The following is a 23,224-nucleotide window of genomic DNA, read 5'->3' on the forward strand; positions in this document are numbered from 1 at the left end:
TGATTGATTTGACAGAGAGACAGCCAGTGAGAGAGGGAACACAAGCAGGGGGAGTGGGAGAGGAAGAAGCAGGCTCCCAGCAGAGGAGCCTCATGCGGGACTCGATCCCAGGACTCTGGGATCACGCCCTGAGCCGAAGACAGATGCTTAATGACTGAGCCACCCAGGCGCCCCTCACCTGTGCCTTTAGTAGGCGGTTGAGGTTATTGTTTCCTTGTTGTTCTTTGCACTTTTTCAGCCTAAGCACTGGGGATTTTTTTGTCCACTTAACCTTCACTCAGGTCTTTGGTTCTCCTTCCAGGGGTTATTTGTACTGTCCTTCCATCCTGCAGTTACCCCACCCCAACCCATTTCTGGGAATGCAGCTTGAGCTATTTTCCCTATCAATTATAGGAGCACCTTTTATAAAAAATCACTATTAGTTGTCTTTTTTTAAAATATCCTATTTAGAAATAATTTAAATCTTACAGAAAAGTTACAGTACAAAGGACTCCTAAGTCTTTTAAAAAAGAAAGAAAAGTGGGGCGCCTGGGTGGCACAGCGGTTGGGCGTCTGCCTTCGGCTCAGGGCGTGATCCCAGCGTTATGGGATCGAGCCCCACATCAGGCTCTTCTGCTATGAGCCTGCTTCTTCCTCTCCCACTCCCCCTGCTTGTGTTCCCTCTCTCGCTGGCTGTCTCTATCTCTGTCGAATAAAAAAAAAAAAGAAAAAAAAGAAAGAAAAGTAACTTGGGTTTAATGAGGTATAATTGACATATAAAAACCTGCACATATAAAGTATATATATTGGTAAGGTCAGACATGTGGACACCCATGGAACCATTGCCAGAATCAAGATAATGAGCATACTCATCATCCCTGAAAGTTTCCCAGTGCTCCTCTCTAGCCCCTCCTTTCTGCTTCTCTCCCCATTCCTGGGCAATAACTTCTCTACTTTCTGTCATGAGTTTCATTTGTACTTACTTTCTACTGTTTAATATTAATGGAATCATCCAGCATATACTCCTTTTTGTTATTCTTGCTTCCATTACTCTGTAGTTTGAAATTCATCCATGAAGTTGTGTGTATCAGTTTACTCCTTTGAATGGGTGACTAATGTTCCGTTGTATGAATATGCCAGAATATGTGTATACATTCACGTGATGGACATTTGGGTTGTTTCTAGTTTTAGCTCTTACAGAAAACCTGCTGTGAATATTAGTGTATATTCTTTGTATGGATGTGTGCTTTCATTTCTCTTGGGCTAATATCTGGAAGTGGAATGGCCAGATCATATGGTAAGTAAGTATTTAACTTTTAAGGGCCTTCCAAATAGTCCTCCAGAGTGGTTATAATATTTTACTTTCTCACCAGCAGTGTGGGAGATTTTCAGTTTCTTCACATCCTCACCAACACTTGGTATGGTCAGTCTTTTTAATTTGTAATAAGTATATAGTGATACCTACATGGTTTTAATTTATATTTCTTTAATGATTAATGATGTTGATCAACTTTTCATGTGCTTGTTTGCTATCCATATATCTTCTCTGAAGTGTTCAAATGTTTTGCCCAACTAAATTGCTTTCCTTTATATGTTCTGGATTCTGGATACAAGTCCTTTACCAGATTTCTGATATGCCAGTGTTCTCTTTTAGCCTATATCTTGCCTTTTCTTAACAGTGTCATTTGAAGAGTGTAAATTTTTAGTTTATATGTAGTCTGATTTACTAATTTGTTTTTTCTTAAGGATCATGCTTTTTGTTCTCATAATTATGAAATATTTGCCTAACTTACAGTCACAAGGAGTTTTCTCCCGTCTTTTCTTTAAAGGTTTTTATCTTACGTTTTACATTTAAGTCTGTGTTTCACTTTGAAAGAACTGCAAAAGACTCTTGAACCACAGTCACCAGTTTTTAACATTTTGCTACATTTCACTTACCATTTTCTCTATATATACATACTATTGTTTCTGAACTACTTGCAAGTAAGTTGCATATATCATGCCCTTTTACCCATGAATACTTCAGTGTATATTTCTAAGATTATGAATATTCTTATACAAACAAAGTCTTTACTGGCAACATGGCATCATTAAAATTCTATCTCTCAGTTCTCAGTGTCAATGTAAATGGTTTAAACGCTCCCATAAAACGCCACAGGGTTGCAGATTGGATAAAAAGACATGACCCATCCATTTGCTGTCTACAAGAGACTCATTTTGAACCCAAAGATGCATTCAGACTTAGAGTAAGGGGATGGAGTACCATCTTCCACGCAAATGGACCTCAAAAGAAAGCTGGAGTAGCAATTCTCATATCAGATAGACTGGATTTTAAACTAGAGGCCATAGAGAGAGATACAGAAGGGCACTATATTATTCTTAAAGGAAGTATTCAACAAGTGGATATGACAATTATGAATATTCTTGTATCTTTCCACAGTTCAGTTATCAAATTCAGGAAATTAATATTGATATAATACTTTAACTTCATTTATAGAACATATTCCAGTTTTGTCAGTTGTCCCAATAATGTCTTTTGTAGCTATTTTCCCCGCTCTAAGATCACGTATTGCATTTAGTGGTTATGTCTCTCTGGTCTCCTAAAAGCTGGAACATTTCCTTCTGCAGCTTTTTTTTTTTTTAATTGAGGTATAATTGACATATTAGTTTCAGTGTATAACATAATGCTTTGATATTTATATATATTGCAAAATGATCACCATAGTAAGTCTGGTTAACATAGTTAAGAGTAAGTCTGTTACCATTTATAGTTACACATTTTTTTCCTTGTGATAACTTTCAAGAGCTGTTCTGTCAGCAACTTTCAAATATGCAACACAGTAGTATTAACTGTGGTTGCCATGCTGTACGTGACATCCCCATGACTTATCTGTTTTATAATTGGAAGTTTGTACCTTTTGACCCTCTTCACTCATTTTGGCCCTCTCCACCCCCAACTCTGGCAGCCACCAGTCTGTTCTCTCCATATATCCTGGGCTGGCTTTTTGTGTGTTTTTTTTTTTTTTTTTTAAGATTCCATTCATAAGTGAAATCATACAGTATTTGCAATTCTGTGGCTTATTTCACTTATTTCTCCTAATGCCCTCAAGGTCAGTCCATGTTGTCACAAATGGCAAGATTTCCTTCTTTTATTTGTTTAAGATTTTACTTACTATTTTAGAGAGAGTGTGAAGGGAAGGGGCAGAGCAGACAGAGAGTGAGAGAATCCCATGTCGATTCCATGCTGAGCCCAGAGCCCAGCATGGGGCTCAATCTCACAACCCTGAGATGATGACCCAAGCCAAAATCATGAGTCAGATGCCCAACTAATCGAGCCACCCAGGTGCCCCAAGATTTCCTCCTTTTTAATGGCAGAATAATATTCATGTGTGTGTACACCATGTTTTCTTTATCTGCTCATCCATCGATGGACACTTGGGTTGTTTCCCTATCTTAGCTATTGTAAATAACTCTAGTATGAACATGAGGGTGCATATACCTTTTTGAGTTAGTGTCTTTGGATAAATACCCAGAAGTGGAATAATTCTGTTTTTAATTTTTTAAAACATTTTTTTAAAGATTTAATTTATTGAGAGAGTGCATGGGCAAGGGGAGGAGCAAAGGGAGAGGGGGAGAGAGAGCATCTTAAGCAGAGTCTGTTAAGCATGGAGCCTGACACAGGGCTTGGTCACCCAACCCAGAGATCATGACCTAAGCAGAAATCAAGAGTCGGATTCCCAGCCGACTGAGCCACCCAGGTGCTCATCTGTCTTTAATTTTTTGAGGAACTCCCATGCTGTTTTCCATAGTGGCTGCACCAATTTACACTCCCATCAGTGGTGCATGAGGGTTCCTTTTTCTCCACATCCTTGCCAACACTTACTTTCTTTTTGATAATAGCCATTCTAACAGGTATGAGGTGATATTCTCATTGAGATTTTGATTTGCATTTCTCTGATGATTAGTGATGTTGAGCACCTTTTTCATGTGTCTGCTGGCCATCTGAATGTCTTCCTTGGAAAAATGTCTGCAGATTTTCTGCCCATTTTAAATTGGATCGTGTTTTTTTGCTGTTGAGTTATGTGAGTTCTTTATATATTTCAGAAATTAATCCCTTACCAGATATAATTTGCAAATATTTTCTCCCATTTGGAAGGTTGCCTTTTCGTTTTGTTGATGGTTTCCTTTGCTGTGCAGAAGCTTTTGGGTTTGATGTAGTCCTACTTGTTGCTTTTGGTCAGCCTTTTTTTTTCCCCCCATGTCATTAACAGTTTTGAACAATACAGGTCAGTTATTTAATAGAATGTCCATCAGTTGGGTTTGTCTGTTTCCTCATGATGAGATGCTGATCGCGTGTTTTTGGTTGGAATGCTACACAAGTGGTGTTACGTCCTCAGCACAGCTGGAGGCACATAATGCCCGTTTGCCCCTTACAGTCCATCTGTTGACTGGTTGTTATCCTGCTAGTTCTCTACTGAAGTTACTGGTCTCCTTTACCTGTGAAAGTCAGTGTGTAATCTGTGGGAAGATGCCTTGGGATCTATGCAAGTATCGGGAACTCTTGTTTGTCAGCCTCCTCACCCCCCTGAAATAGCATCCATGCTTATTCTGGCTGGAATCAGTTTTTGCAGTGATGGATGTTACGAGGGTAAAGGTGTACATCTCATTAGCTTTCCCTAGTGTTAACATGTTTAACCATAACTTGCCAAACTAAAAAATTAACATTGATAAAGCATTGTTAAACTGCAGACTATATTTGGATTTGAATTTTCCACGATGTTTTTTTTTGTTGTTGTTGTTCCAGGATACTGCATTGCATTTAATTATCATGTCTTTTTAGTATCCTCCAGGCTGTGATGGTTTCTCGGTTTTTCCTTGTCTTTCATGACCTTGATACTTTTGAAGAATAGTGGGAATATGTTTTGTAGAATGTCCCTCATGGAACATGGAAGTTTTATTATTATTTTTATATATACATACTATATATATATAATTTTTTTAAAAAAGATTTTTAAGTAATCCCTACACCCATTGTGGGGCTTGAACTCAGCCCTAAGATTGAATCATGTGCTCTACCAACTGAGCCAGCCAGATGTCCCGGAGATTTATTATTTTTATTTTAATTTTATTTTTATTATTATTAGTATTTTTTAAAGATTTTATTTATTAATTTGACAGAGACACAGCCAGTGAGAGAGGGAACACAAGCAGGGGGAGTGGGAGAGGAAGAAGCAGGCTCCCAACAAAGCAGGGAGCCCGATGCGGGGCTCAATCCCAGGACACTGGGATCACGCCTCAGGCCGAAGGCAGACGCTTAACAACTGAACCACCAGGCGCCCCCAGAGTTTTATTATTTTTAATAAGTGACTGGAACTGAGAATTTTGGGAGCAGACGAATGAAGTTAAAACGCTGGCCTCCCTTTGCTCTCCCCCTGGTCTTAAGCTGCACTGAGCTTCTTTGCATTCCCCCCACCCCACCCCCACTATACTCTGATCTCCAGGCTGGTTTTCTGCCTGGAACACTCTTCTCATCTCCTCCTCTTCTAAAGATTGGCCAATGCCTGGTGACCCTTCCGTGCAAAACTTGATGTCACTTACGACCCCTTCCATGTGCTCTCCCTTCCATGTGCTGCCATAGTATGCCCCGCTTCCCCATCATAGCTGATCATGTTTTGTTGTTTTTACTTCTGCCCCTCTGTAAGCTCCGTTAAGGAAGGGACTGATGGTTTGGTTTCCCTCCATACCCCCACCATCTAGCATAGTACCTGATACGAAGTAGGCCTCAAGTATTTGGATGAATGATTGTGAGATTTAACGTGAACTAGGAATTATGACCTAATTTCTCAAGTATTCTACCATTTAGAGGAAGTGGGAACATGTCTGACATTAAGTGTTTATATTAGCATTATTTATCCAGGAGATATTTCATAGCCATTATACATTTAAGTTATGAAGGTTATGTAGCAACCTGGAGAAACACATGATTAAAAAAAAATACAGCTATTATAATTTCAACTACAACAAGAACTTCAAATTATAACAAGAAATGGTTGACTTATTGATCATAAGGTTGTGACATTTAGGGTTTTGTTTTTTGGTGGTTTTTTTGGTTTGTTTTTTAAAGTAAGCTTTAGGCCCAACATGGGTCTTGAACTCATGACCCTGTGATGAAGAGTTGCATGCTTTACTGACTGAGCCAGCCAGGCACCCTGACATTTAGATTTTTATTCTCTAATAGGGTTTTGGGAGAAGTGCTTCTCAGGCAGGCAAATGCATGTGTGTCCCTGGGAGGATGCTGTGATGGGTGGCTCAGGCAGAGCCATGGGACAGACATGGCATGCTTTCCTGGAGCAGAACATCTCTTCAAAGGTTTTAAAGAAAATGTTTAGTTTTATTATGAAGTAGGGTGCAAATTACATGTGATTTTTTTTTTTCTTAGATAAAAACATTATACATGGAAGAAATCCACACATGTGGGTTTCTTTGGGCAAATTCATGTCACACTCTGGGTGAAGTGGCTTTGTGGAAATTTGCGAATTTCATTTTAGTCATGAAATGAAATTCCTGAAGTTCATTAAGCACCCACATGCTGGTTATTAGACATCTCGTTCTTTCCAGGTGGTTACCATGCAGTGGATTTGCAGCCCCTTTGTCTGATATTTTCTCTGTTAATAACTAAAAGCTTTTAAGCTTTGTGCTCACCCTAGAAATGTGTGGCTTATCAATTTTGTGGACAAAGTTTTGCTACTTTAGATATTGTCACTAAAAAGTTGCACATTGAGAGTTTCACATGTTCACGTGTGTTCACTTGCAGTCAGGCGCAATCATGACCGTCCTTGCTGCTGTCTGCACAAAGATTCCAGAAGGGAGGCTCGCCATTATCTTCCTTCCAATGTTCACATTCACGGCAGGGAATGTGAGTATTTTTCTGAAGGGAAGTGCTGGGACAGTGGTGATATTTTTACATTGAATTCTTGCCCTTAAATTAGAAATGTCAACGCTGGAGGAATCAAAGTTGTACCAGTTCTATTCTCTTTTGCTCTCAGGCCCTAAAAGCCATTATTGCCATGGATACAGCAGGAATGATCCTGGGATGGAAATTTTTTGATCATGCAGCACATCTTGGGGGAGCTCTCTTTGGAATGTAAGTTTGAGTATAACTGATTGCTACACTGCTTTCTTGGGTCTTCTCCCCCCGCCCACCTTAGGAAGGCAGAGCAAGGCAGTTAACTCTGGGATGGAAGCAGGGTCAGGTGGGGGTGGGAGGGTGAGAAAACATGCACATGGTTTCCTTTGGCCTTGCCCAGTTTCACCGTGTGAGGTGGAAGGGGAAGAACAGCAGTGCTGTCCCAGCCTCAGTCATTTGTAGAGACACTGCCTTTACCCTACCCTTAACCTCCGCTCACCCCGACTCGGGAGCTCTCAGGATTCCTAGCCCCTCTTGGGATACTGTTCCCCACCCCAAGTGTTCACTGTCCTCTCCTTTCCCTACTCTCAGGCCTCCCCTCTCCTACCACCACTCACCGCTCTGTCACCAGTTCTGGGCAGACACAGAGTGGACACTCTGCCTGTGACAAGTGTCCAGGTGTGTGCTATCTGAACGAGTAGAGGCCGGGGATCCTAAACCAGCATTGACCACTTACTGGGCATCTGTTATGTGGTGGGCTCTGAGCTGGTGGTTTCTATTCTCTTATTAGTTCCATTTTCCTGATGGGAAACAGGTTCAAAAGTGATCTTCTCCAGGTCAGACAGCTAGGAGCAGAGCAAAGATTTAAACCCAGATCCAAAGTCCTTCCCACCTCCGTCTCCCCATATTGAATACGGTAGCATAGTGTACACAAGATCTTCCATTTGTGTGTCACACGATGGAATTTTGCCTGAAATGCAGTAGTGCTGGAGCGCCTCTGTCACGGCACTTCCTCAGGACTCTGGAGCCCGTCTGACCGTGAGCGCCCCTTCGGAAGACTCATTGTCTGTCTGGTGTACTGGATCCCCTGATGGACTATCTTTTCCTTCATAAATGTTGCTTTTTGTGGCACTTACTTGATTTTTACTTTGTTTCATGACAATGGAAAACTGAAGTTTTTCAATTAAAAAAAAGAAAAATCTATTCTAAGTGGAGCAGTTTTGCCCAGTAGGCGGTGGAACTAAATGCCATTATGCCATTTATAATTTTCAGTGATGATTAAAGAATCACATATGTGAGTTCTGGCTTTAACAGCCGCACATTATAAATAGTAGAAACTGACCTGATATTACAATGTGAGAAACATAAAAACTTAGGAAAAAGGGTTCTGTTTTATGAACTCTAAATTTATCTCTCTGGATCCTCCCCTGTATACTTAAAGGATTTTCTCCCCAGCAGGTTTTTATTCTTCTGAACTATAATTAGATGACCTTTTCCATTCTGAAAATAATTGTATCAAACGTATTTTAAAGTACAAGATCTGAAAGGCAGAGGAATCCTTTCTCCTTGCTGTTTCTAATTTCAACTCCTTTCATTTACTAGACCTCAGTAACGTCCAGAATTCCTCTTCCAACATCTTTAATTAATAAAATCAGAAATCCGTACTGATGGCAAAGATTCCATTAGTATCCTTCTGTATATTTCCTTGACTCTCTGCCCCTCGCCTTGTACCTTTGTGATAATAATCGCTAACATACATTGAGTATTTGCTGTGTGCCCAAGCTGAGGACTGATTTCATACTCTTAAATCCTATGAGGTACTCAGTTTTACAGAAAAGAAACTGCTTTATTTTATTTCATTTTTTCAAAGATTTTATTTATTTGAGGGAGAGAGAGAAAGAGAGCATGAGCAGGAAGGAGGGGCAGAGGGAGAAGGAGAAGCAGACTCCCCACCGAGCAGGGAGCCCGATGCGGAGCTTGATCCCAGGACCCCGAGGTCGTGACCTGAGCTGAAGTCAGCCGCTTAGCTGAGTGAGCCACCCAGGCGCCCCAGAAACTGCTTCGAAGGGAACTGTTGGAAGTCACACAGCTGGTCCTCTGCAGAGCGGGGTTTCAGAGTAAGCACTAACTAGGCTGTGCGGCTCCTGCGGAGCAAACCAGAAACACCAAATCAAAACTTAGAAATTGGTCACTTTAAAGTTTTCCTAATTTTAATTTGGCCAAATGACCAATTCTATTTGAACTTCCAAGTATAATCAGAACAGTTTACCTGTAATATTAAACTATTTGATTCTCTTTATTAATAGAGAGCTCCTGACAAGTGATTCATTTCTTGCAAGCGTTTTACAATTGCATTCGAATCTTAGGTGATCCTTTTTCTGTTGTTCTGAGAAACAGAACTGACTTAGTCAAAATCTGACTAAGGCCAAAAGAATTTTGTAACATGCCTTTTAATTTGCATGTTTTTTTAAGTGTCTTTTTCCTTTCTGTAAATATACTGATTATTTTTTAACATTTTAGTGGTGACTATTTTTCGTGGCCATTTTTAAACTGTATTTAGTGAATATTAAGATTTAAGTACTTAAAAGATTCAGTACTTTATAATAAACATATTCAGAACAAAAACACTGAGGCATTAAACTGATATTCTGATACTAATCTAAGTCATTTAAATAGAGCATTTTTTTCAGTCAGGTGTCTGGAGAGATGCAAAGATTAACACAGTCTAGTCTCTGCCTCAGGCAGCATGAAATCTGTTTGGGCAAACCAGGGCAAAAATAAAGGTTTCAGTCATAGTAGCTTTCAATAACAGCCATTCCAGATCAACCCCCACCTCCTCCAGGAAGCCTTCCCAGCCTCCCCCAGCCCAGGACAGGAGGAGTTATGTGCCCCTGAGTTATGCTAAGACTGTGCCTCCCTCCGGTAGGGCTTCTGGTCTTGTACTTAGGCCCATGGGCTTCGAAAGGCAGGCCCCGCTCATTGGTCACTCAGCTGTGTGTTCCTCAGCTTACAGTAGATGCTCGCTAGATGCTGCAGGGAGGGCACAGCTTTCAGAGTCAGATTTAGGTTCTAGTGTCCTTTCTGGCGAACCCTCGTTGTGCAGCCTGGGCAGGGTAAATTACTAAACTTCTCGGTGCTTCAGCTTCCTCAGCTCATAGCTTCAGGCTGCTTTTAGGCAGTTTTGAACAGCAGAATGGGGATTGGAACCGTATTTTAAAAGACGGGCAGAATTTGGATCAGTAGATGACCCTTTGTGTAGCCAGGGTGGAAGCTGATGAGAAGCATTTAAACTACTGAAGCCCATCAGGGTGGCTGGGTGGCTCAGTTGGTTAAATGTCTGCCTTCGGCTTAGGTCCTGATCCCAGGGTCCTGGGAATGAGCCCCGCATGCTCAACGGGGAGTCTCCTCCTCCCTCTGCCCCTCCCCCTATTTGTGCTCTATCAAATAAAATCTTAAAAAAAAAAAAAAACAAAAAACCTGTTGACGCCGTCATTAGTGACCTTGAATGCTGACATTTCTTATATTTTATGTAGTGGAGACCAGGCTTAGAATCTGACCTTCAGGTGAGTCTTTGACCACTTAGAAGCTGTTAGCCCCTGAACAGATTGCTTTCTCTGAGACTTGGGTTCCTCGTGTCTTCATGGGAGCTGATGCGTAATTGCGGTGGGAATCAGCAGTAGTGTGTGCCGTACGTAGTCCATCCCACTTTGGCCTTTTATAGACTCCATATTAAAGGCGAATCATTGATCTACATCAAATAATCAGCTTTTTAATAATCAAGATAGTAAATGATCATGGCATTCAATTTTTTAAATATCAACTTGATATCATCATGGTACTTAACATTTGTATGTCATACTGTTTGAATGTTGAACCTGGTTTGTTTTTCTTTTCCCCAGATGGTATATAACTTATGGTCATGAACTCATTTGGAAGAACAGGGAGCCGCTAGTGAAAATTTGGCATGAAATGAGGACTAACAGCCCCAAAAAAGGAGGCGGCTCTAAGTAAAACTGGGATTGGATGATACTGGTCCGTGGGGCCCATGCTGCCCGGAGAGCCCCAGGAACACGTCGGCCCTGGAGTGATGACCACATCTTTGCTCCTGCCTGGAAGACACCCAGCATCTAGCTTCCCAGTATTTTAAACTCTGTCTCCAGTACATGTCTTATTAGAAAGTGAATTATGACAAAGTTGTGAAATAAAGGTTTATATCTCTAGTTTGTAAACAGGGTGTGTGTACCTTTTGAACAGCACTAATGCTGCCCTGGAATCTTGCTGTTAGTTGGTATATTTGACGTAGTTTGAGCCGTGAACTTGGTGGGAGTGCACAGGGAAAGACCGGATTCAGACTCAGAGATGCTTGTTCTTGTACTATGGCCTTCTTGCATCTCTGCTTACTCACCTACCCCTTTGGTTGGTCAGCAGGTTTAAAAAAAAAAAAAAAAAGTTAAGAGTATCTTCTGTCTGGTGTGGACTGAAATAACAGCTGTAGTATTTTCTAAACTTTCCCAAGAAAGGTAATGTTTTCTGGCAGTGAATGGCATATACAAAAAGCTATTTTTAGGCTTTGCTTTCTAGATTAAAACTGTAACTAAATTAAGAGTTAGAAGGAAATATCTTGGATAAATTCACACTTGAATCTGAGCCTAATTGCATCTTACATTTGAAAATGTACATTCTTTGAATCGAAGTGTCGTACTGGGATAGCAGACAGTGGTCACGGAACAGCTCCCCTGTAGTAGAATTCTTGTTTGTGGCCTCATGATTGAAAGTTATTTCTAGGAAGTGCATGTTGAGAGTTTAGTAGTATTTGTTGAGATGATTTATGAGAGAGTGTTCAGTCTTTGGTGGCCTCAGGAGGTAATAGCAGTTCTTGCACCTGGAGAGGAGTGCAGCCATCTGTCTTGGAGGGGGTCGGGCTGAAGGGAAAGGAGTGAGTCGTGCCTACCTCACAGTGCTGAGCTGAATGGCAGCATGTCCCCGCGCATGGGAATTGTCTAGGTTTTGACAATTCATATTTTTTCCCCCAGATTGTTCTCTAGTGTGAAATGCCAGTTATTCTTACCAGGCAGAAAGGATTCAATCCTAAACTAATGTCACTTCCAGGAGATCGGTGTTTTGTTTTGTTTTTTTTAACCTAGCCCTCATTTTGCTGGTAAGGAATTGGGGTGGTTGTGTGTGGGAGCTGCTCAAGGTCACGCTGCTGTGCTTTGACATTTCTGAACATACTCCGTTAACAGCCCTGTGATCTACAGATGAGGCAAGAAGCATTTCTCAGAGATGGGATGGGAGGCTGAGATCACATGGATATTCCGTATGGAGTCCAAAATGAAATTGATGTCTCACTGTGGGCACACTAGGAACACAGGCCGTGAGGACATGTTTTCCTGCTTTGTGATGGTTAGGGAGGGAGCGCTTAGAAGGTTGAGTCCCTGAATCACTCTGTCTGTAACGTCCCTCCTGCTGGCGCCTTTGAACAGGCAAGCACCATTCTCCCCGTGAGAGGCCTTGTGAAGGGTCAGAGCCCAGCCCTGGAAGCACGAGCCTTACTGTCTATAGCTTTGGTGGTTGTCCCTACTCTTTGCCTGCTAGGGTGTTTTCTCACTGTGGCTTCTCTGCTGACACTTGAGCACCCCAAGGCCATGTGTGCCTCTTGGGCTCTGCCTCCTCTTCTGGCCTGTTCAGTGCTGTGCCCCAGGATTGCAGCTGTCTCGTCTCACTGCACCTGCCCTGGCTTCGTGTTCTTCATGAGGATGTCTTCTGAGCTCTGGGCCCGTGGACCCTCTCCGTCCTCAGTACGTGCATCTACTGCATGCCAGGTATGGTTTCAGGTGCTGGGACCCCACTGCATAGGCACCTCAGATATCACTCCTGGCTTAAGGAGTGATCTCACCAATTGGAAGCCAGAAACTTGGGAGCCATTCTAGATTCCTTTCTCTCTTATTTCTAGAATCCAGTGCCCCTTCCATTCTCTGTGCCGGTGCCTTAGTTCAGCCCCTCGTCTCTAACCTGGACTGTTGGGGATATTCTCCGGCTGGTCTCTAAAATTTCCTGCTGTGTTGTCATAGGGCCGCAGAGTGCTGAGAACACTATTTTCATTCCCTATTGTCCTCCATGATTAAACTTTTAAATTCAGTATGGCTCCCGAGGCTCTCCGTGATCCAGCCCCCTACCCTGCATTTGAAACCAGCCTGACTAGCCCCCACCCCTTCCACTTTCTCCAGTTCTGTTGTCGCCTACTACACTGAACCTCCTGGAGTCCCCCAGCGTTATTCCAGGCACACAGTAAGTGCTCTTTGTTGCTTAATGACGATACAAAAAGAAGAGCTATCTTTTTTTTTTTTTTTTCTTTTTCCTGCAGGATGGAGTATTGTAATCACCAAATGTCCCAAGTGGCTAACGCAGGGCCCTGGAGCATGGAGGTCACACAGAGACAGCTTGCCCAGCCCAGGGAGAGCAGGTGTGTAACCTCCCAGTGTCTTCCTGGTGTGCTTCTCCTGCTGCCTCCTGGGCCATGGGCTGGCCAGGGCAGCTGTCACTTTGCTATGACGGTTAGCTGAGAGGGGATGGTTTGGGAGAGGAATCTGTTTTCTGACTGGTCAGGGCTGCACTGCAGTTTTCTCTAAGATGCAGACTGGAGACCGTTCAAGTATATGCTGGAGATGGAACTCTGTGTAATTAATGCTGTTTCAGTAGTGTGATTAATTAGTCATTGGTCTGCAGTGCACATTGAGGGCATGTGTCAAATACTCAGGAAGTCTTTTGAGTGTGGCCAGGGAGTTGTTTCTGATGCCCTGTCATGCATTAAACAGACTGACCTTTAGCCTGGAGGATTCCCCAAACTTTGCAATAAAAGAATGCGTGCACAGGAGGGAAGGGGATTTTTATAATGGCCAAAGATTTGTCGGCAGCTTTATAACGCCAAGTCTTCTGTTGCCGTGCTTTAAAATGAGGGATTTTGGAACCCAGGGTAAGGTCAGTTGAGGGCTAATGCCACTTCTCAATGAAAACTGAATTGGCTGTTACAAATTTAGCATCGTAATGGCAAAGAGTGACTCACTGGCTGATTGAAACACGTGTCCTCTGGAAGCATGGCCCCCGGTCTGCCCTGCGATCCCCGCATCGCGGCACCTCCGCTCTGTGCGCGGAGCAGCCTAGCACAAATGCGGCAGCCCCGGCCGCCCTGCGAGCCCCAACACCCTGGCAGCGGCGGACTGCGCCCGCGCCGGCCCAGGACGATCGCAACGGGATCGTTGCCACCCGGCTCTCGCTCTCGGCGAAACCAGGTCCGATTTGGAAAATAGCATTAAAGGAACTTTGGATTAAATTATGAAACCTTCACGGTAGACATTAGTGAATGCCTACAGGCGTTTTCGGGTACCCCCGCCCTCGCATACCCACCTCCCCGCCTCTGCGCCCACCGGTCCGCGCTCTTCCGTGGCCCGCGCGTGCCCGGGCCAAGCCCGGCCGTCACCAAGCCCTCCCCCTCCCCCTCCGCGGCCGGCCTCCCTGAGGCCAGGGGGCGGCGCTGCGGCGGCGCGGGGAGGGCCGCGGGGGCGGGGACGGTGGGCAGGGGCGGTGCGGCCCGGAGCGCGGGGAGCCGAGCGGCGGGCACCGGGGCCGGCATGGCGTGGCCCTGTATCAGCCGCCTCTGCTGCCTGGCGCGGCGCTGGAACCAGCTGGACCGCTCCGACGTGGCGGTGCCGCTGACCCTGCACGGCTACTCGGACCTCGAGAGCGAGGAGCCGGGCCCAGGTGGCGCCGCTTCCCGCAGGGGCCCGTCCCCTGCAGGCGCCAGGGACCCCGGCCGGGACGTGCCACTCACTCAATACCAGCGGGACTTCGGCGTGTGGACGGCGCCCGCAGGGCCCACAGATGCTCCGCAGGGGCGCGGGTCGAGTGCGGGCGGCCGCAGGAACAAGCCCTCCGCGGCCCCTGGCCGGGGTGTCTACGTGCTCCCCATCGGCGACGCGGACTCGGCTGCGGTGACCACATCGTACAGGTATGGGGCTTCGGGCAGGGGAGCGCATCGAGTCTGGACCCCATGGTAGGAGGAAACGGAGGCCGGGAACCGTGAGGACCAGCTTGGTGGGGAGGGAGGAGGCACCTTGAGCCCGCATCCCACACCACTTGAAGAGCTGTAGGCGGCCTCGGAGGTCATCCCCTTTGGTTCCCAGGCGAGGTGTCGCCTTCGCACCTTCGCTGTTCCCTGACCAGCCTCAGAGTGAATGAGCGAGCATCTCTGCTGACAGGGAGCTCACTACCTTGCTCACAGCCCACTCCCCTCTCTCCCTCTCCGGCAGCCCTATCAGAAAGCCCTGCCTTCAACTGAGTTAAAATCTGCTTTAACTTCCACCAGGTGGGCCTAGCCATAGGCAGGGTGCGTGCAGGCCAACTGCCGGAGCTCCCTCTGCCCCGTGCCCCCTGTGGAGGCATTGGTGGTGAGGACCAAACAGGGCTCCCGGTAGGTGGCCCCCTGGGGATCTCAGTGAGTGACTGAGATCTATGGGTCCACCCTGCCCCCACCTTAGCTCTGCCCCTGGACAACTGAGGGCTTTCTTCTTTCTCCTATTACAAAACTAACATAAACTCACTGTAGAAAAACTGGCAATTACAGAAATTACAACAAATTAATTCCTGTAACCCCACCCAAACTGGTAGTTATTTCTAATCCTTAACCTTTGAGTTCATACCCATTTGTAATTCTTATAGGTTTAGATTCTGTTCACATTTTTCCATCAATTTTGGATTTCTTAATGATACTAGGTATTTTTTTACAACACGAATTTTAGTAGATGTGCAGTGTTTTATCCTAGGGATATATACATTTGTCCATATTTTAATATATATGTCCAATTATTAATCTACTGTCCACATTGAATATTTAGGATCTAATTAGGGATCATTAAAAACACTTCTTTTGATCCAGTACTTCATGTCCAGGAGTTTTCCTTGCAAGTGTCGGTGAACATGGGGTGGGAGCTAAGGAATAGAAGGTATGTTACAACCCTGTACTGCAGACGGTGGAGCCAGCCCTACCGCCTGCTGATGGAGCTGGTTAATTATAGCTCTGCCCCAGGATGGGCTCCTGGCAAGCCTAGCGTGTGCTGACAGCGGACGGGCTGGAGGATGGTGGATGGGTACGTGTCAAGAAAACAAAATGTATAACAGTGTGTCTGCTATTTGTGTTTTTAAAAGGGGTATTGATATACACGTTTCTGTTCAAATAAGCATAGGTTATCCCTGGAGGGATGTGTGGAAACACAGGAACCTTGGGGGAGAGGAGTGGGGGGAGAAAGGGATGCTGCCGGGGGTGGAAGGGCACTGACTGACTTCTTACCCTCTTCAGAACTGGTTTTTTTGTTTTTTTTTTTAAACTTGTACACGTGTTACCTTTAAAAAACCATTTTTAGAGAGAAAAAAAATTTCTGTGATGAGCATCCTTATAGCTAGCTGTCTTTGCTCATATCAATTTCTTTAGAAATTCCGACCTGTGGAATTAAAGGAGCAAAAAGGTGTTAACTTCCCCCCACAATTTTGTTATTTTTAAAATCAATTGTATTAAGGTAGAATTTCCATAGAGTAATTATCAAGACATGTGGAAGGTTCTGTCTCCCCAGGGGTTCCTTCATGGGCATGCAGTTTTTCAGGAACCTGATGGACAAAGGTAGTTGCAGGATGGGTCTCGTGTTCACTGATGTGTGCTCGAGCTGAGCTGCTGAAATGCACAGGGGAACGTTGGGGGCAGGGCCAACACTGAGCCCAGCTCAGGCCCTCGCCAGGCTGTGGAGGGTTCGGACTGCTGTGTGCTGGTGGTGAGCCAGCTGGAGGGACCTGAATGGTGAGAGGTGTGCAAGGCCTGAGGGCCTGGGTGTGCAGCACCTTCAAATGACTGATGTTCCAGGCCAGGAGCAGGACCAGGGCAGAGCTGGTGGGGAGCTAGCTTTAGCTCAGGGAAGGAAGAGCTTTCTAATAATTCCAATGGACTGATGATGGAGTGAGTGGCCTCGGGGTGCTGAGCTCCTCCTCATTGGTAATGTTCAAGCAAAGGCGGGGCTTTTAGAAGCGGCCTCTCACTTGTGTTGAGCAGATGGTGGGTTTGAATGTCTTGCTGGGTCCTCCCAGCTCCAGTGATACCAAAGTTTCAAGTTGTTATTCTCTGCTTAACAAGTACCAGAAACCAGGCTCAGGATTTCCCATAGATCATCTCCCCAAGACCGCACTCCCTAAGATGCTACCGCTCTGAATCCCTTCGTTTCTTGAGCTGTGGCCTGCGGTGGTGGAAAGCTACTGCCAGGAGTTGGGACTCACTGGAGCTCTCGTTTCCTGGGGTATAAACTTGGCAAGTCACTTGGCGCCTCTGACCCTTTCCTCATCTGTAAAACAGAAATAGCCAGAGCTTGACTCCTGGGTCCCCATACCCCCAACTCTGGCCTAGACCCAGGACCACTGCTGAACTTGGCTCAGAGCCATAAATCTGCCCTCCTCCTCTCCCCGGCAGTCAGCGGGTCCTGCTGATTCTAGGTCTGAGGTCCCTTCTCTATCCCCGCGACAGCTTCCCTCACTGGTCTCTGGCACCAGCCCTACCCCAGGAGCAGCCAGGGGCATCGCTCTAGTTCCTGGCTCTGGTCGCTTTCTGTGCTGGGACCCCTGCAGCCACCCTGGGGTGACAGGCTTGGGCTGCCAGGCGCAAGGCTCAACTCAGTTTGGGGACAGAAGGGCACACCCAGGGGAGGACCTGCTTCCCCAGGAGAAACAGAATGGCAGATGGCTTGGGCAGCTGGTCTTTGGAACCTTGCAGCTTCAGAAGCAAAAGTGAGCTGATGGGGCCCTGGCCCAGCTTGCCTCCTGGCATCCCTGAGTGCCAACCACGGACAGACACAGCTGCTCCCTACACGAGAGGCTGGCCCAGGGGTGCCCAGCTGTGCTGCTGCTGAGGAGAAAAGGCAGCTTTGTTGACTTCTGGGCCTGAATCCGAGTCAGGGCCGTGGGTGGGATGGACAAGAATGGATCCAGCCCACATGTGGGTGCTGCCCCTGGCCAGCTGGACCCTTTCTACAGAACACTGCCTTGGCCAGGTGCTCATATGGACACAGCAGGTCTCTGCCTTCCTGAGCTCACTAGCATGGAGTTGATAGAATTAAAATAGGTCTTTTTTTGTGCAGAGGAATTGAGGAGGTAGATCTTTGTCAAAAAATGTACTCTGAGGGGCACCTGGGTGGCTTCATTAAGCGTCCAGCTCTTGATTGCAGCTCAGGTCATGATCTCAGAGCGGTGAGACCGGGCCCTGTCCAGCGGGGAGTTCAGCCAGGAGTCGGCTTGAGATTCTCCCTCTGTCCCTTCCCTCTCTAAAAAAAGTACTCCAAGAACATGGAGCTGGTTTGTGCTGGCCTTGTCACTTCTGTCTGGGGAGCCAGCCCCGCCCGCCAGCCTGGCCCCTTCCGCATCCTGTGTGCACGGTGCCCTGCAGAAGCTGGACCAGCCTGTGGGTGGTGAGACAGTCGCTAATAAGACCAGTTATTAAAAAGTAAACCTAATACTGAACCTTATTTTTCCTTCTCAGTTGTAACCAGGTACAGACCTTTGCTGTCCTGGGCACTGTCTAGACCAGCACCTCCTGTGGATGTAAGGGCCACCAGTGACCTGGGCTGGAGTTGACTGACCTGCACTGGTTCTGGATGTCTCGGGCCCCTTAAAGTGGCCTGGAAGCAAAAGAGGGAGCATTGAAGGAAGGGCTGGGACTTGGTTTCCAGTGCCCAGCACATACCAGGTGCTCACACCTGGATCCAAAGCAGGATTTTAGCAGCGGAGATTGGCCAGGACATTCCAAGAAGCATGGGACAATGGCAGTGGCCCCTAAAGAGTCAGGAGGAGAGAGGACTGACCCTGAGCCAGGTGGTGACCGTATTCTGTATTCCAGACAGGAGTTCCAGGCCTGGACTGGAGTGAAGCCGCCAAGATCCACAAAGGCGAGACCCGCCACAGTCGTCACAACCCACAGCTCTGGATGGGACAGCAGCCCTGGGGGCAGCTTCCAGGTCAGACTGGACCAGGTGTGGCAGGGCGAGGGGCTGGGCTCCCCGCTGCAGAGGGTGTGGGAACAGAGGCCCTTTTTCCAGGTTAGGGACTAGGAGTTGGATTTTGATGGTGCAAAGTGGCATTAGGGCCAAGGACAGTAGCGTCTGAGCACCCAGTCCTCCCTCAGCAGAGAGCCAGGGTGATCCTTTGTTCCTGGCCAGGTGGGTATCTCCCTAGTGCCAGCTTTCTGGCCAGCAGGGTGTCCCTTTTCCTCCTAAATCCCAATCTTACCCTTGACTGTTGAGTACTAATGATGAGCCTTCCATGTCCTTGGCATTTGTGTCAGAAGATGCAAGAGAGGTTGGGACTGTTCAGCTTCTTGATTCCACCCAAAGGAGACTTCAGGGAGAACAGAAGGTCCAGGTGCCATATGTGACACTAATGTGCTGACCCTGTCCCCTGCATGTTCCCCCCACAGACCCTTCAGGTCAGCAGTCCCAACTCTTGGAGGACAAAAAGGACAGGAGGCAGGAATTTTCTTCCTGGAGGTGGGGGTGGGAGGTGGTGGGGAGGGAAAGTTGGGGGAAAGACACACTGATATGGGGCCATATTTCATTTTTCAGGCCCCTGAGGGGAGGAAGAAGTTCACCCCTAACCCATCAGCCATCTTTCAGGCTTCAGCTCCCCGGATCCTCAATGTGTGACTGGCCACAGCGGAAATCAGAACCACTGCCGCCAAGATGGGGCTCTCCTCAGTCGCTAGGGGACTGGAGTGAGATCTTGGGACTGGCCCTCTGCTGTCTGAGGGCAAGGGCCCGTCTCTCTTGCTGTGGGCACCACCCAGGCTGTGGGCCTGGCGCAGACCAGAGGCGCAGATGGACACAGCACCACCCAGCTCGGCTTTGGGCCTCAACCGTCCTCCTGTTCCTCCAGAAGTATACAGAAGGCTTCAGATCTTTTTTTAATTGCCTCTTTTGGCCACCCTTCAGTTTTTAAATCTGAAGCACTTAAGGATCAATTCTGTTGTAAACTGAATTGGTCTGTGCAGGCTGAGGAATATGGACTAACACGTGCTTGAAAGAACCAGGAATATCCACTTGGTTGTTTTCCCAGGCTGCATGAGGACGTCGTAACCTACGGTAATCCAAGGGAGCGTCCTTGGAGATGCCTACAAATGGCCCCACACGTTCAGGTTGAAGAAATCTTGGGTTATCACCTGCACGTGACTCACGGTGATGCTGAGTAACTAGGATGTCATTTCCAAAAGCAACAGAGGATCTCAATCATAGGCTTTCAATTTTCAAAGATATAATTTAGGGCCCAGATGACCCTTATATTTTAACAAAAGGCTTCTTGCGAGGAGTGCTTGAAGTAATGAATGACATTGACCTTATAGGTTTCTGAGCCCCACATTTTATTATTACTAATTCCAGTTTTTTCCCTTACAGTTGACGACTAGAAGGGAACACCATACACACTGGCAAAGAACTGGGAGCTTTTTTGGGACGAAGTGGCATTAGCCTCATTCCCTGAAAGACTGTAACACGTTATCTACACCTAGATGACTCCTACCCTGCTCTCTCACTTACAGTTGGGGGAGCGCACTGTGAGGCGGCAGCTGTCGGCTTTGGAAAGCTGCCTCCTTTGCTGGTAAGTCCCAGCCCACGTGGCCACACGGAGAGAGCCTGGCCCAGTTTGCACAGCCGGCGGTCAGACATTTGAAGGAATTTCTGTCCCCTCTTAGAGATGAGAGGCACGGGCTCAGGGCAGCTTTTGGTAGGGAAATGCAAGGATTTCCCTTTGGATCTTCCTCCCTTTCCAGCCCTCACGCACCGCATCTGGCGAGCATTTACTTAAGCTGCAGGCGCCGGCACCACCCACCCCCCCCAGTTCCCCAGCCCTTCAGACTGGCGGCACTGGGCCCTCGGAGGGGCTGGCTCTGGCTGGCACTGCCTTCCTCTTAGTGCAGCAAAGGAAATGCTCTGAATCATTATAAAGGCAGAACCCAAACCATATGCTTACACAAAGGATTCTGTTATTTCAGACTTCATTGGTTTGCATGTTAGATGTTTCTAAGAGGAGAGCGTGCTGCTGCGCACTCTGGGAAATGAACAGATTAACCGTACAATCTCAGATTTTACTAAAATGCAAAAGTGCACTGTTACAGTTTCTTGTTAGCTTATTTCTTTAATCATGAACCTGGAGCGCCTTCTCATTCATCTTTATCCTCCTCTTGGGCTTTGGCGGATCATGGCTCTTACTGGCTGCCCCTTGGAGGCTGACCAATCCTAAGGTCTCTGGACTGCCAGCCACAGTGGTGTCGTTCGCAATATTCACAGGACACACCATCTTCCCTTCTTTCATGTACACCGTCCCTCCGAGTCTAGGGTGAAAAGACCATCTCTGAAGCTAGTCTGGGGCTCAGATCCTGACTTATGACTTCTCACTAGCTGTGAGCAGTTTCAGCTTCCGCTTATCTGCGGAGTAAGGAGAACACCCCACCTTGCTAAGACAGTTCCTGTTCATGGGCAGGGTGCTTATTAGAACAGTGAATGGCCCACAAAGCACAGATATGACAATTGTCCTTTCCTGCCCAGGCCCCCCTCCTCCTTCCCCAGGGGGCCGGCTCTATTCTCCTTTGCAGCTTTGGCCCATCTGATGCCACTGACACAGCCCCTTTCCCTAGACCCTGCCTGTGTCACCCTTCTCTCCCCCAGAGGCTGCAGACTAGACCGAAAGGCTGACCTCAGCCAGCTACCACAGGCCTGCCTTTCCTGGCAGCCTTGGCACTGCAGCAGCGGGAGCACCCCGCCTCACCTGGCCTGCCTCTGAAGGCAGACTGCATGCCCAAGAACCTTTCTGGAATGCACCAGAGCAGACAGCTTTCCATAAAACCCCCAACTCAATAATCCTGTCTTCCAGGCTTCATTATTAGGAGACCGGGGTTCTGAAGAAGGAACTTCCTCCTGCCCACTCTAGGTTGTAGGGAGGCGTAACATCATGTTACTGGAGTGGCCTTCCAAAGCAATGACACAATAGTCTCAAGCGTGTGGTACCAACCCACATCTCACACACATATATAAAATAGAGGAAAATGCAGCGGAATATTAACGGTTATCTTTGGGAAGGGGAATTATGGGTAACTTTAAATTTTTTACACCTTACTATATTTGCTAAAGTTTCTATATAATAAGCATTTTTGTATTAATTCTGTAAAGAGTAATGTTTTTTAAAATAAAAAGTTCAATCTGTTAGCTAATTTCAGCCAAAAGCAAGCGTTTCAGTATCAGTGATTCCATGACCAGTGTTAGCACTGCCAGCAGCCGCCTTGAGGATGCACCGTGAGGCCCGAGCAGAGGGACACCACCGAAGACCCCCCAAGTCACCGAGACCAAGGTCCTGCCTCTGTGCTCCATGGTGCTTCACAACTCACTCAGAACACCCAGTCAAATGGGAATACTTTCATTCATACCTGTACTAATACCAGGGTTTTAGGCCAAACTCCAAAAAGCAGCTTTTGAAAAACCTTGACCCTGTAGGCCACCCCGGGCAGACGGGGGAATCTCCCCTTTAGGGGGGTCAAGTCGGCCAGCCCTGTTCACACAGGCTTCCGTCAGTAAGAGGGAATCCCCAGCTGAGGGCCTGCCTGGGACCTGAACCTCTGTCCTGTGGCACCGTCAAAACTGTGGCTGAGATCAACATTCAGGAAAGGAGCCTAAGCAACACCCCTATTCTCCCTCCTCCGGACACTCAGTTCCCTGAACGTTGATGCGAAGTCTGGTCCGAAGAAAGCTACGGACCTGGACTCTCTCACAATGCCTCTTCCCTGCAGAACTTCCTGCCTTTGAAGAACCAAAGCTTTCAAAGCCCTTAGTCTTGATGTAAAAAGTGGTCCTTTCTGAAATGTTTCTGCATCTTCGGTTATTTATTTATTTATTTATTTATTTAGCCATTCTGCTAGCAGATGGTCACAGCAGGACTGTGTCACAGGAGTAACTTCTTCCACAACTCAGCAGAGACCAATTCCAGCTTTCCGGACAGACCAGTGTGCTGCTTTGTAAGACAATAGGCGCAGTTTCCCTCCTTGCCTTGGCTTGGAGGAGGCTCAGAGCTCCATTAGCTAGTTTTGCCTTTGCCCCAAGCTGTCAGAAATCCTTATTTCTGGGGTCAACGTGCATCTTCCAAATTTTTTTTTTCAGACTTTTATGTAACTGTAATCCTTTATCTTGCATAGCTGTAAATTCTTTTTGCAAAGAAGTGGCAGAATTAATGTAAACACACAAATACCTAGACCTCTGCCCCCCATCCCAGCTCCTT

At 46.6% G+C, this 23,224-nt stretch overlaps 2 protein-coding genes across 5 annotated transcripts in view; both read left to right on the forward strand.

Moving 5' to 3' along the window:
* Nucleotides 1-11,115, forward strand: part of PARL (presenilin associated rhomboid like) — a 51,308-nt gene extending 40,193 nt beyond the window's left edge. For both annotated transcript variants that reach the window (XM_034661980.1, XM_002915700.4), the window contains 3 exons: nt 6,794-6,895; nt 7,026-7,123; nt 10,786-11,115. In XM_034661980.1, coding sequence (XP_034517871.1) covers nt 6,794-6,895; nt 7,026-7,123; nt 10,786-10,897 — 312 coding nt within the window. In that variant the 3' untranslated portion in view covers nt 10,898-11,115. The remainder of the gene's footprint in view (nt 1-6,793; nt 6,896-7,025; nt 7,124-10,785) is intronic.
* Nucleotides 11,116-11,251: 136 nt separating this feature from the next.
* MAP6D1 (MAP6 domain containing 1) lies at nt 11,252-23,195 on the forward strand. 3 transcript variants are annotated; one of them, XR_004626003.1, is made up of 4 exons: nt 11,252-14,891; nt 18,810-18,942; nt 19,531-20,046; nt 20,356-23,195. XR_004626003.1 is itself a non-coding variant. In XM_034661991.1 (3 exons), the coding sequence occupies exons 1-3, from the start codon at nt 14,515-14,517 to the stop codon at nt 19,609-19,611; spliced, it is 591 nt and encodes a 196-aa protein (XP_034517882.1). In that variant the 5' UTR covers nt 11,252-14,514; the 3' UTR covers nt 19,612-23,195. The 3 variants fall into 3 exon arrangements, 2 of the variants coding, with proteins under 2 accessions (XP_034517882.1, XP_002915748.2); XM_034661991.1 differs by having other exon boundaries at nt 19,531-23,195; XM_002915702.4 differs by having other exon boundaries at nt 18,810-18,927; nt 19,531-23,195.
* The last annotated feature ends 29 nt before the right edge of the window (nt 23,196-23,224 follow it).

This window comes from Ailuropoda melanoleuca, chromosome 1 (assembly GCF_002007445.2).
Source record: "Ailuropoda melanoleuca isolate Jingjing chromosome 1, ASM200744v2, whole genome shotgun sequence".
In the NCBI taxonomy this organism is placed as follows: Eukaryota; Metazoa; Chordata; class Mammalia; order Carnivora; family Ursidae; genus Ailuropoda; species Ailuropoda melanoleuca.

Coding starts and splice junctions, on each gene's coding strand:
- MAP6D1 (XM_034661991.1), top strand. CDS start 14,515: ATGGCGTGGCCCTGTATCAGCCGCCTCTGCTGCCTGGCGCGGCGCTGG. Junction 14,892..18,809: donor GCGGTGACCACATCGTACAG/GTATGGGGCTTC, acceptor TCTGTATTCCAG/ACAGGAGTTCCAGGCCTGGA. Junction 18,943..19,530: donor TCCAGGTCAGACTGGACCAG/GTGTGGCAGGGC, acceptor TTCATTTTTCAG/GCCCCTGAGGGGAGGAAGAA.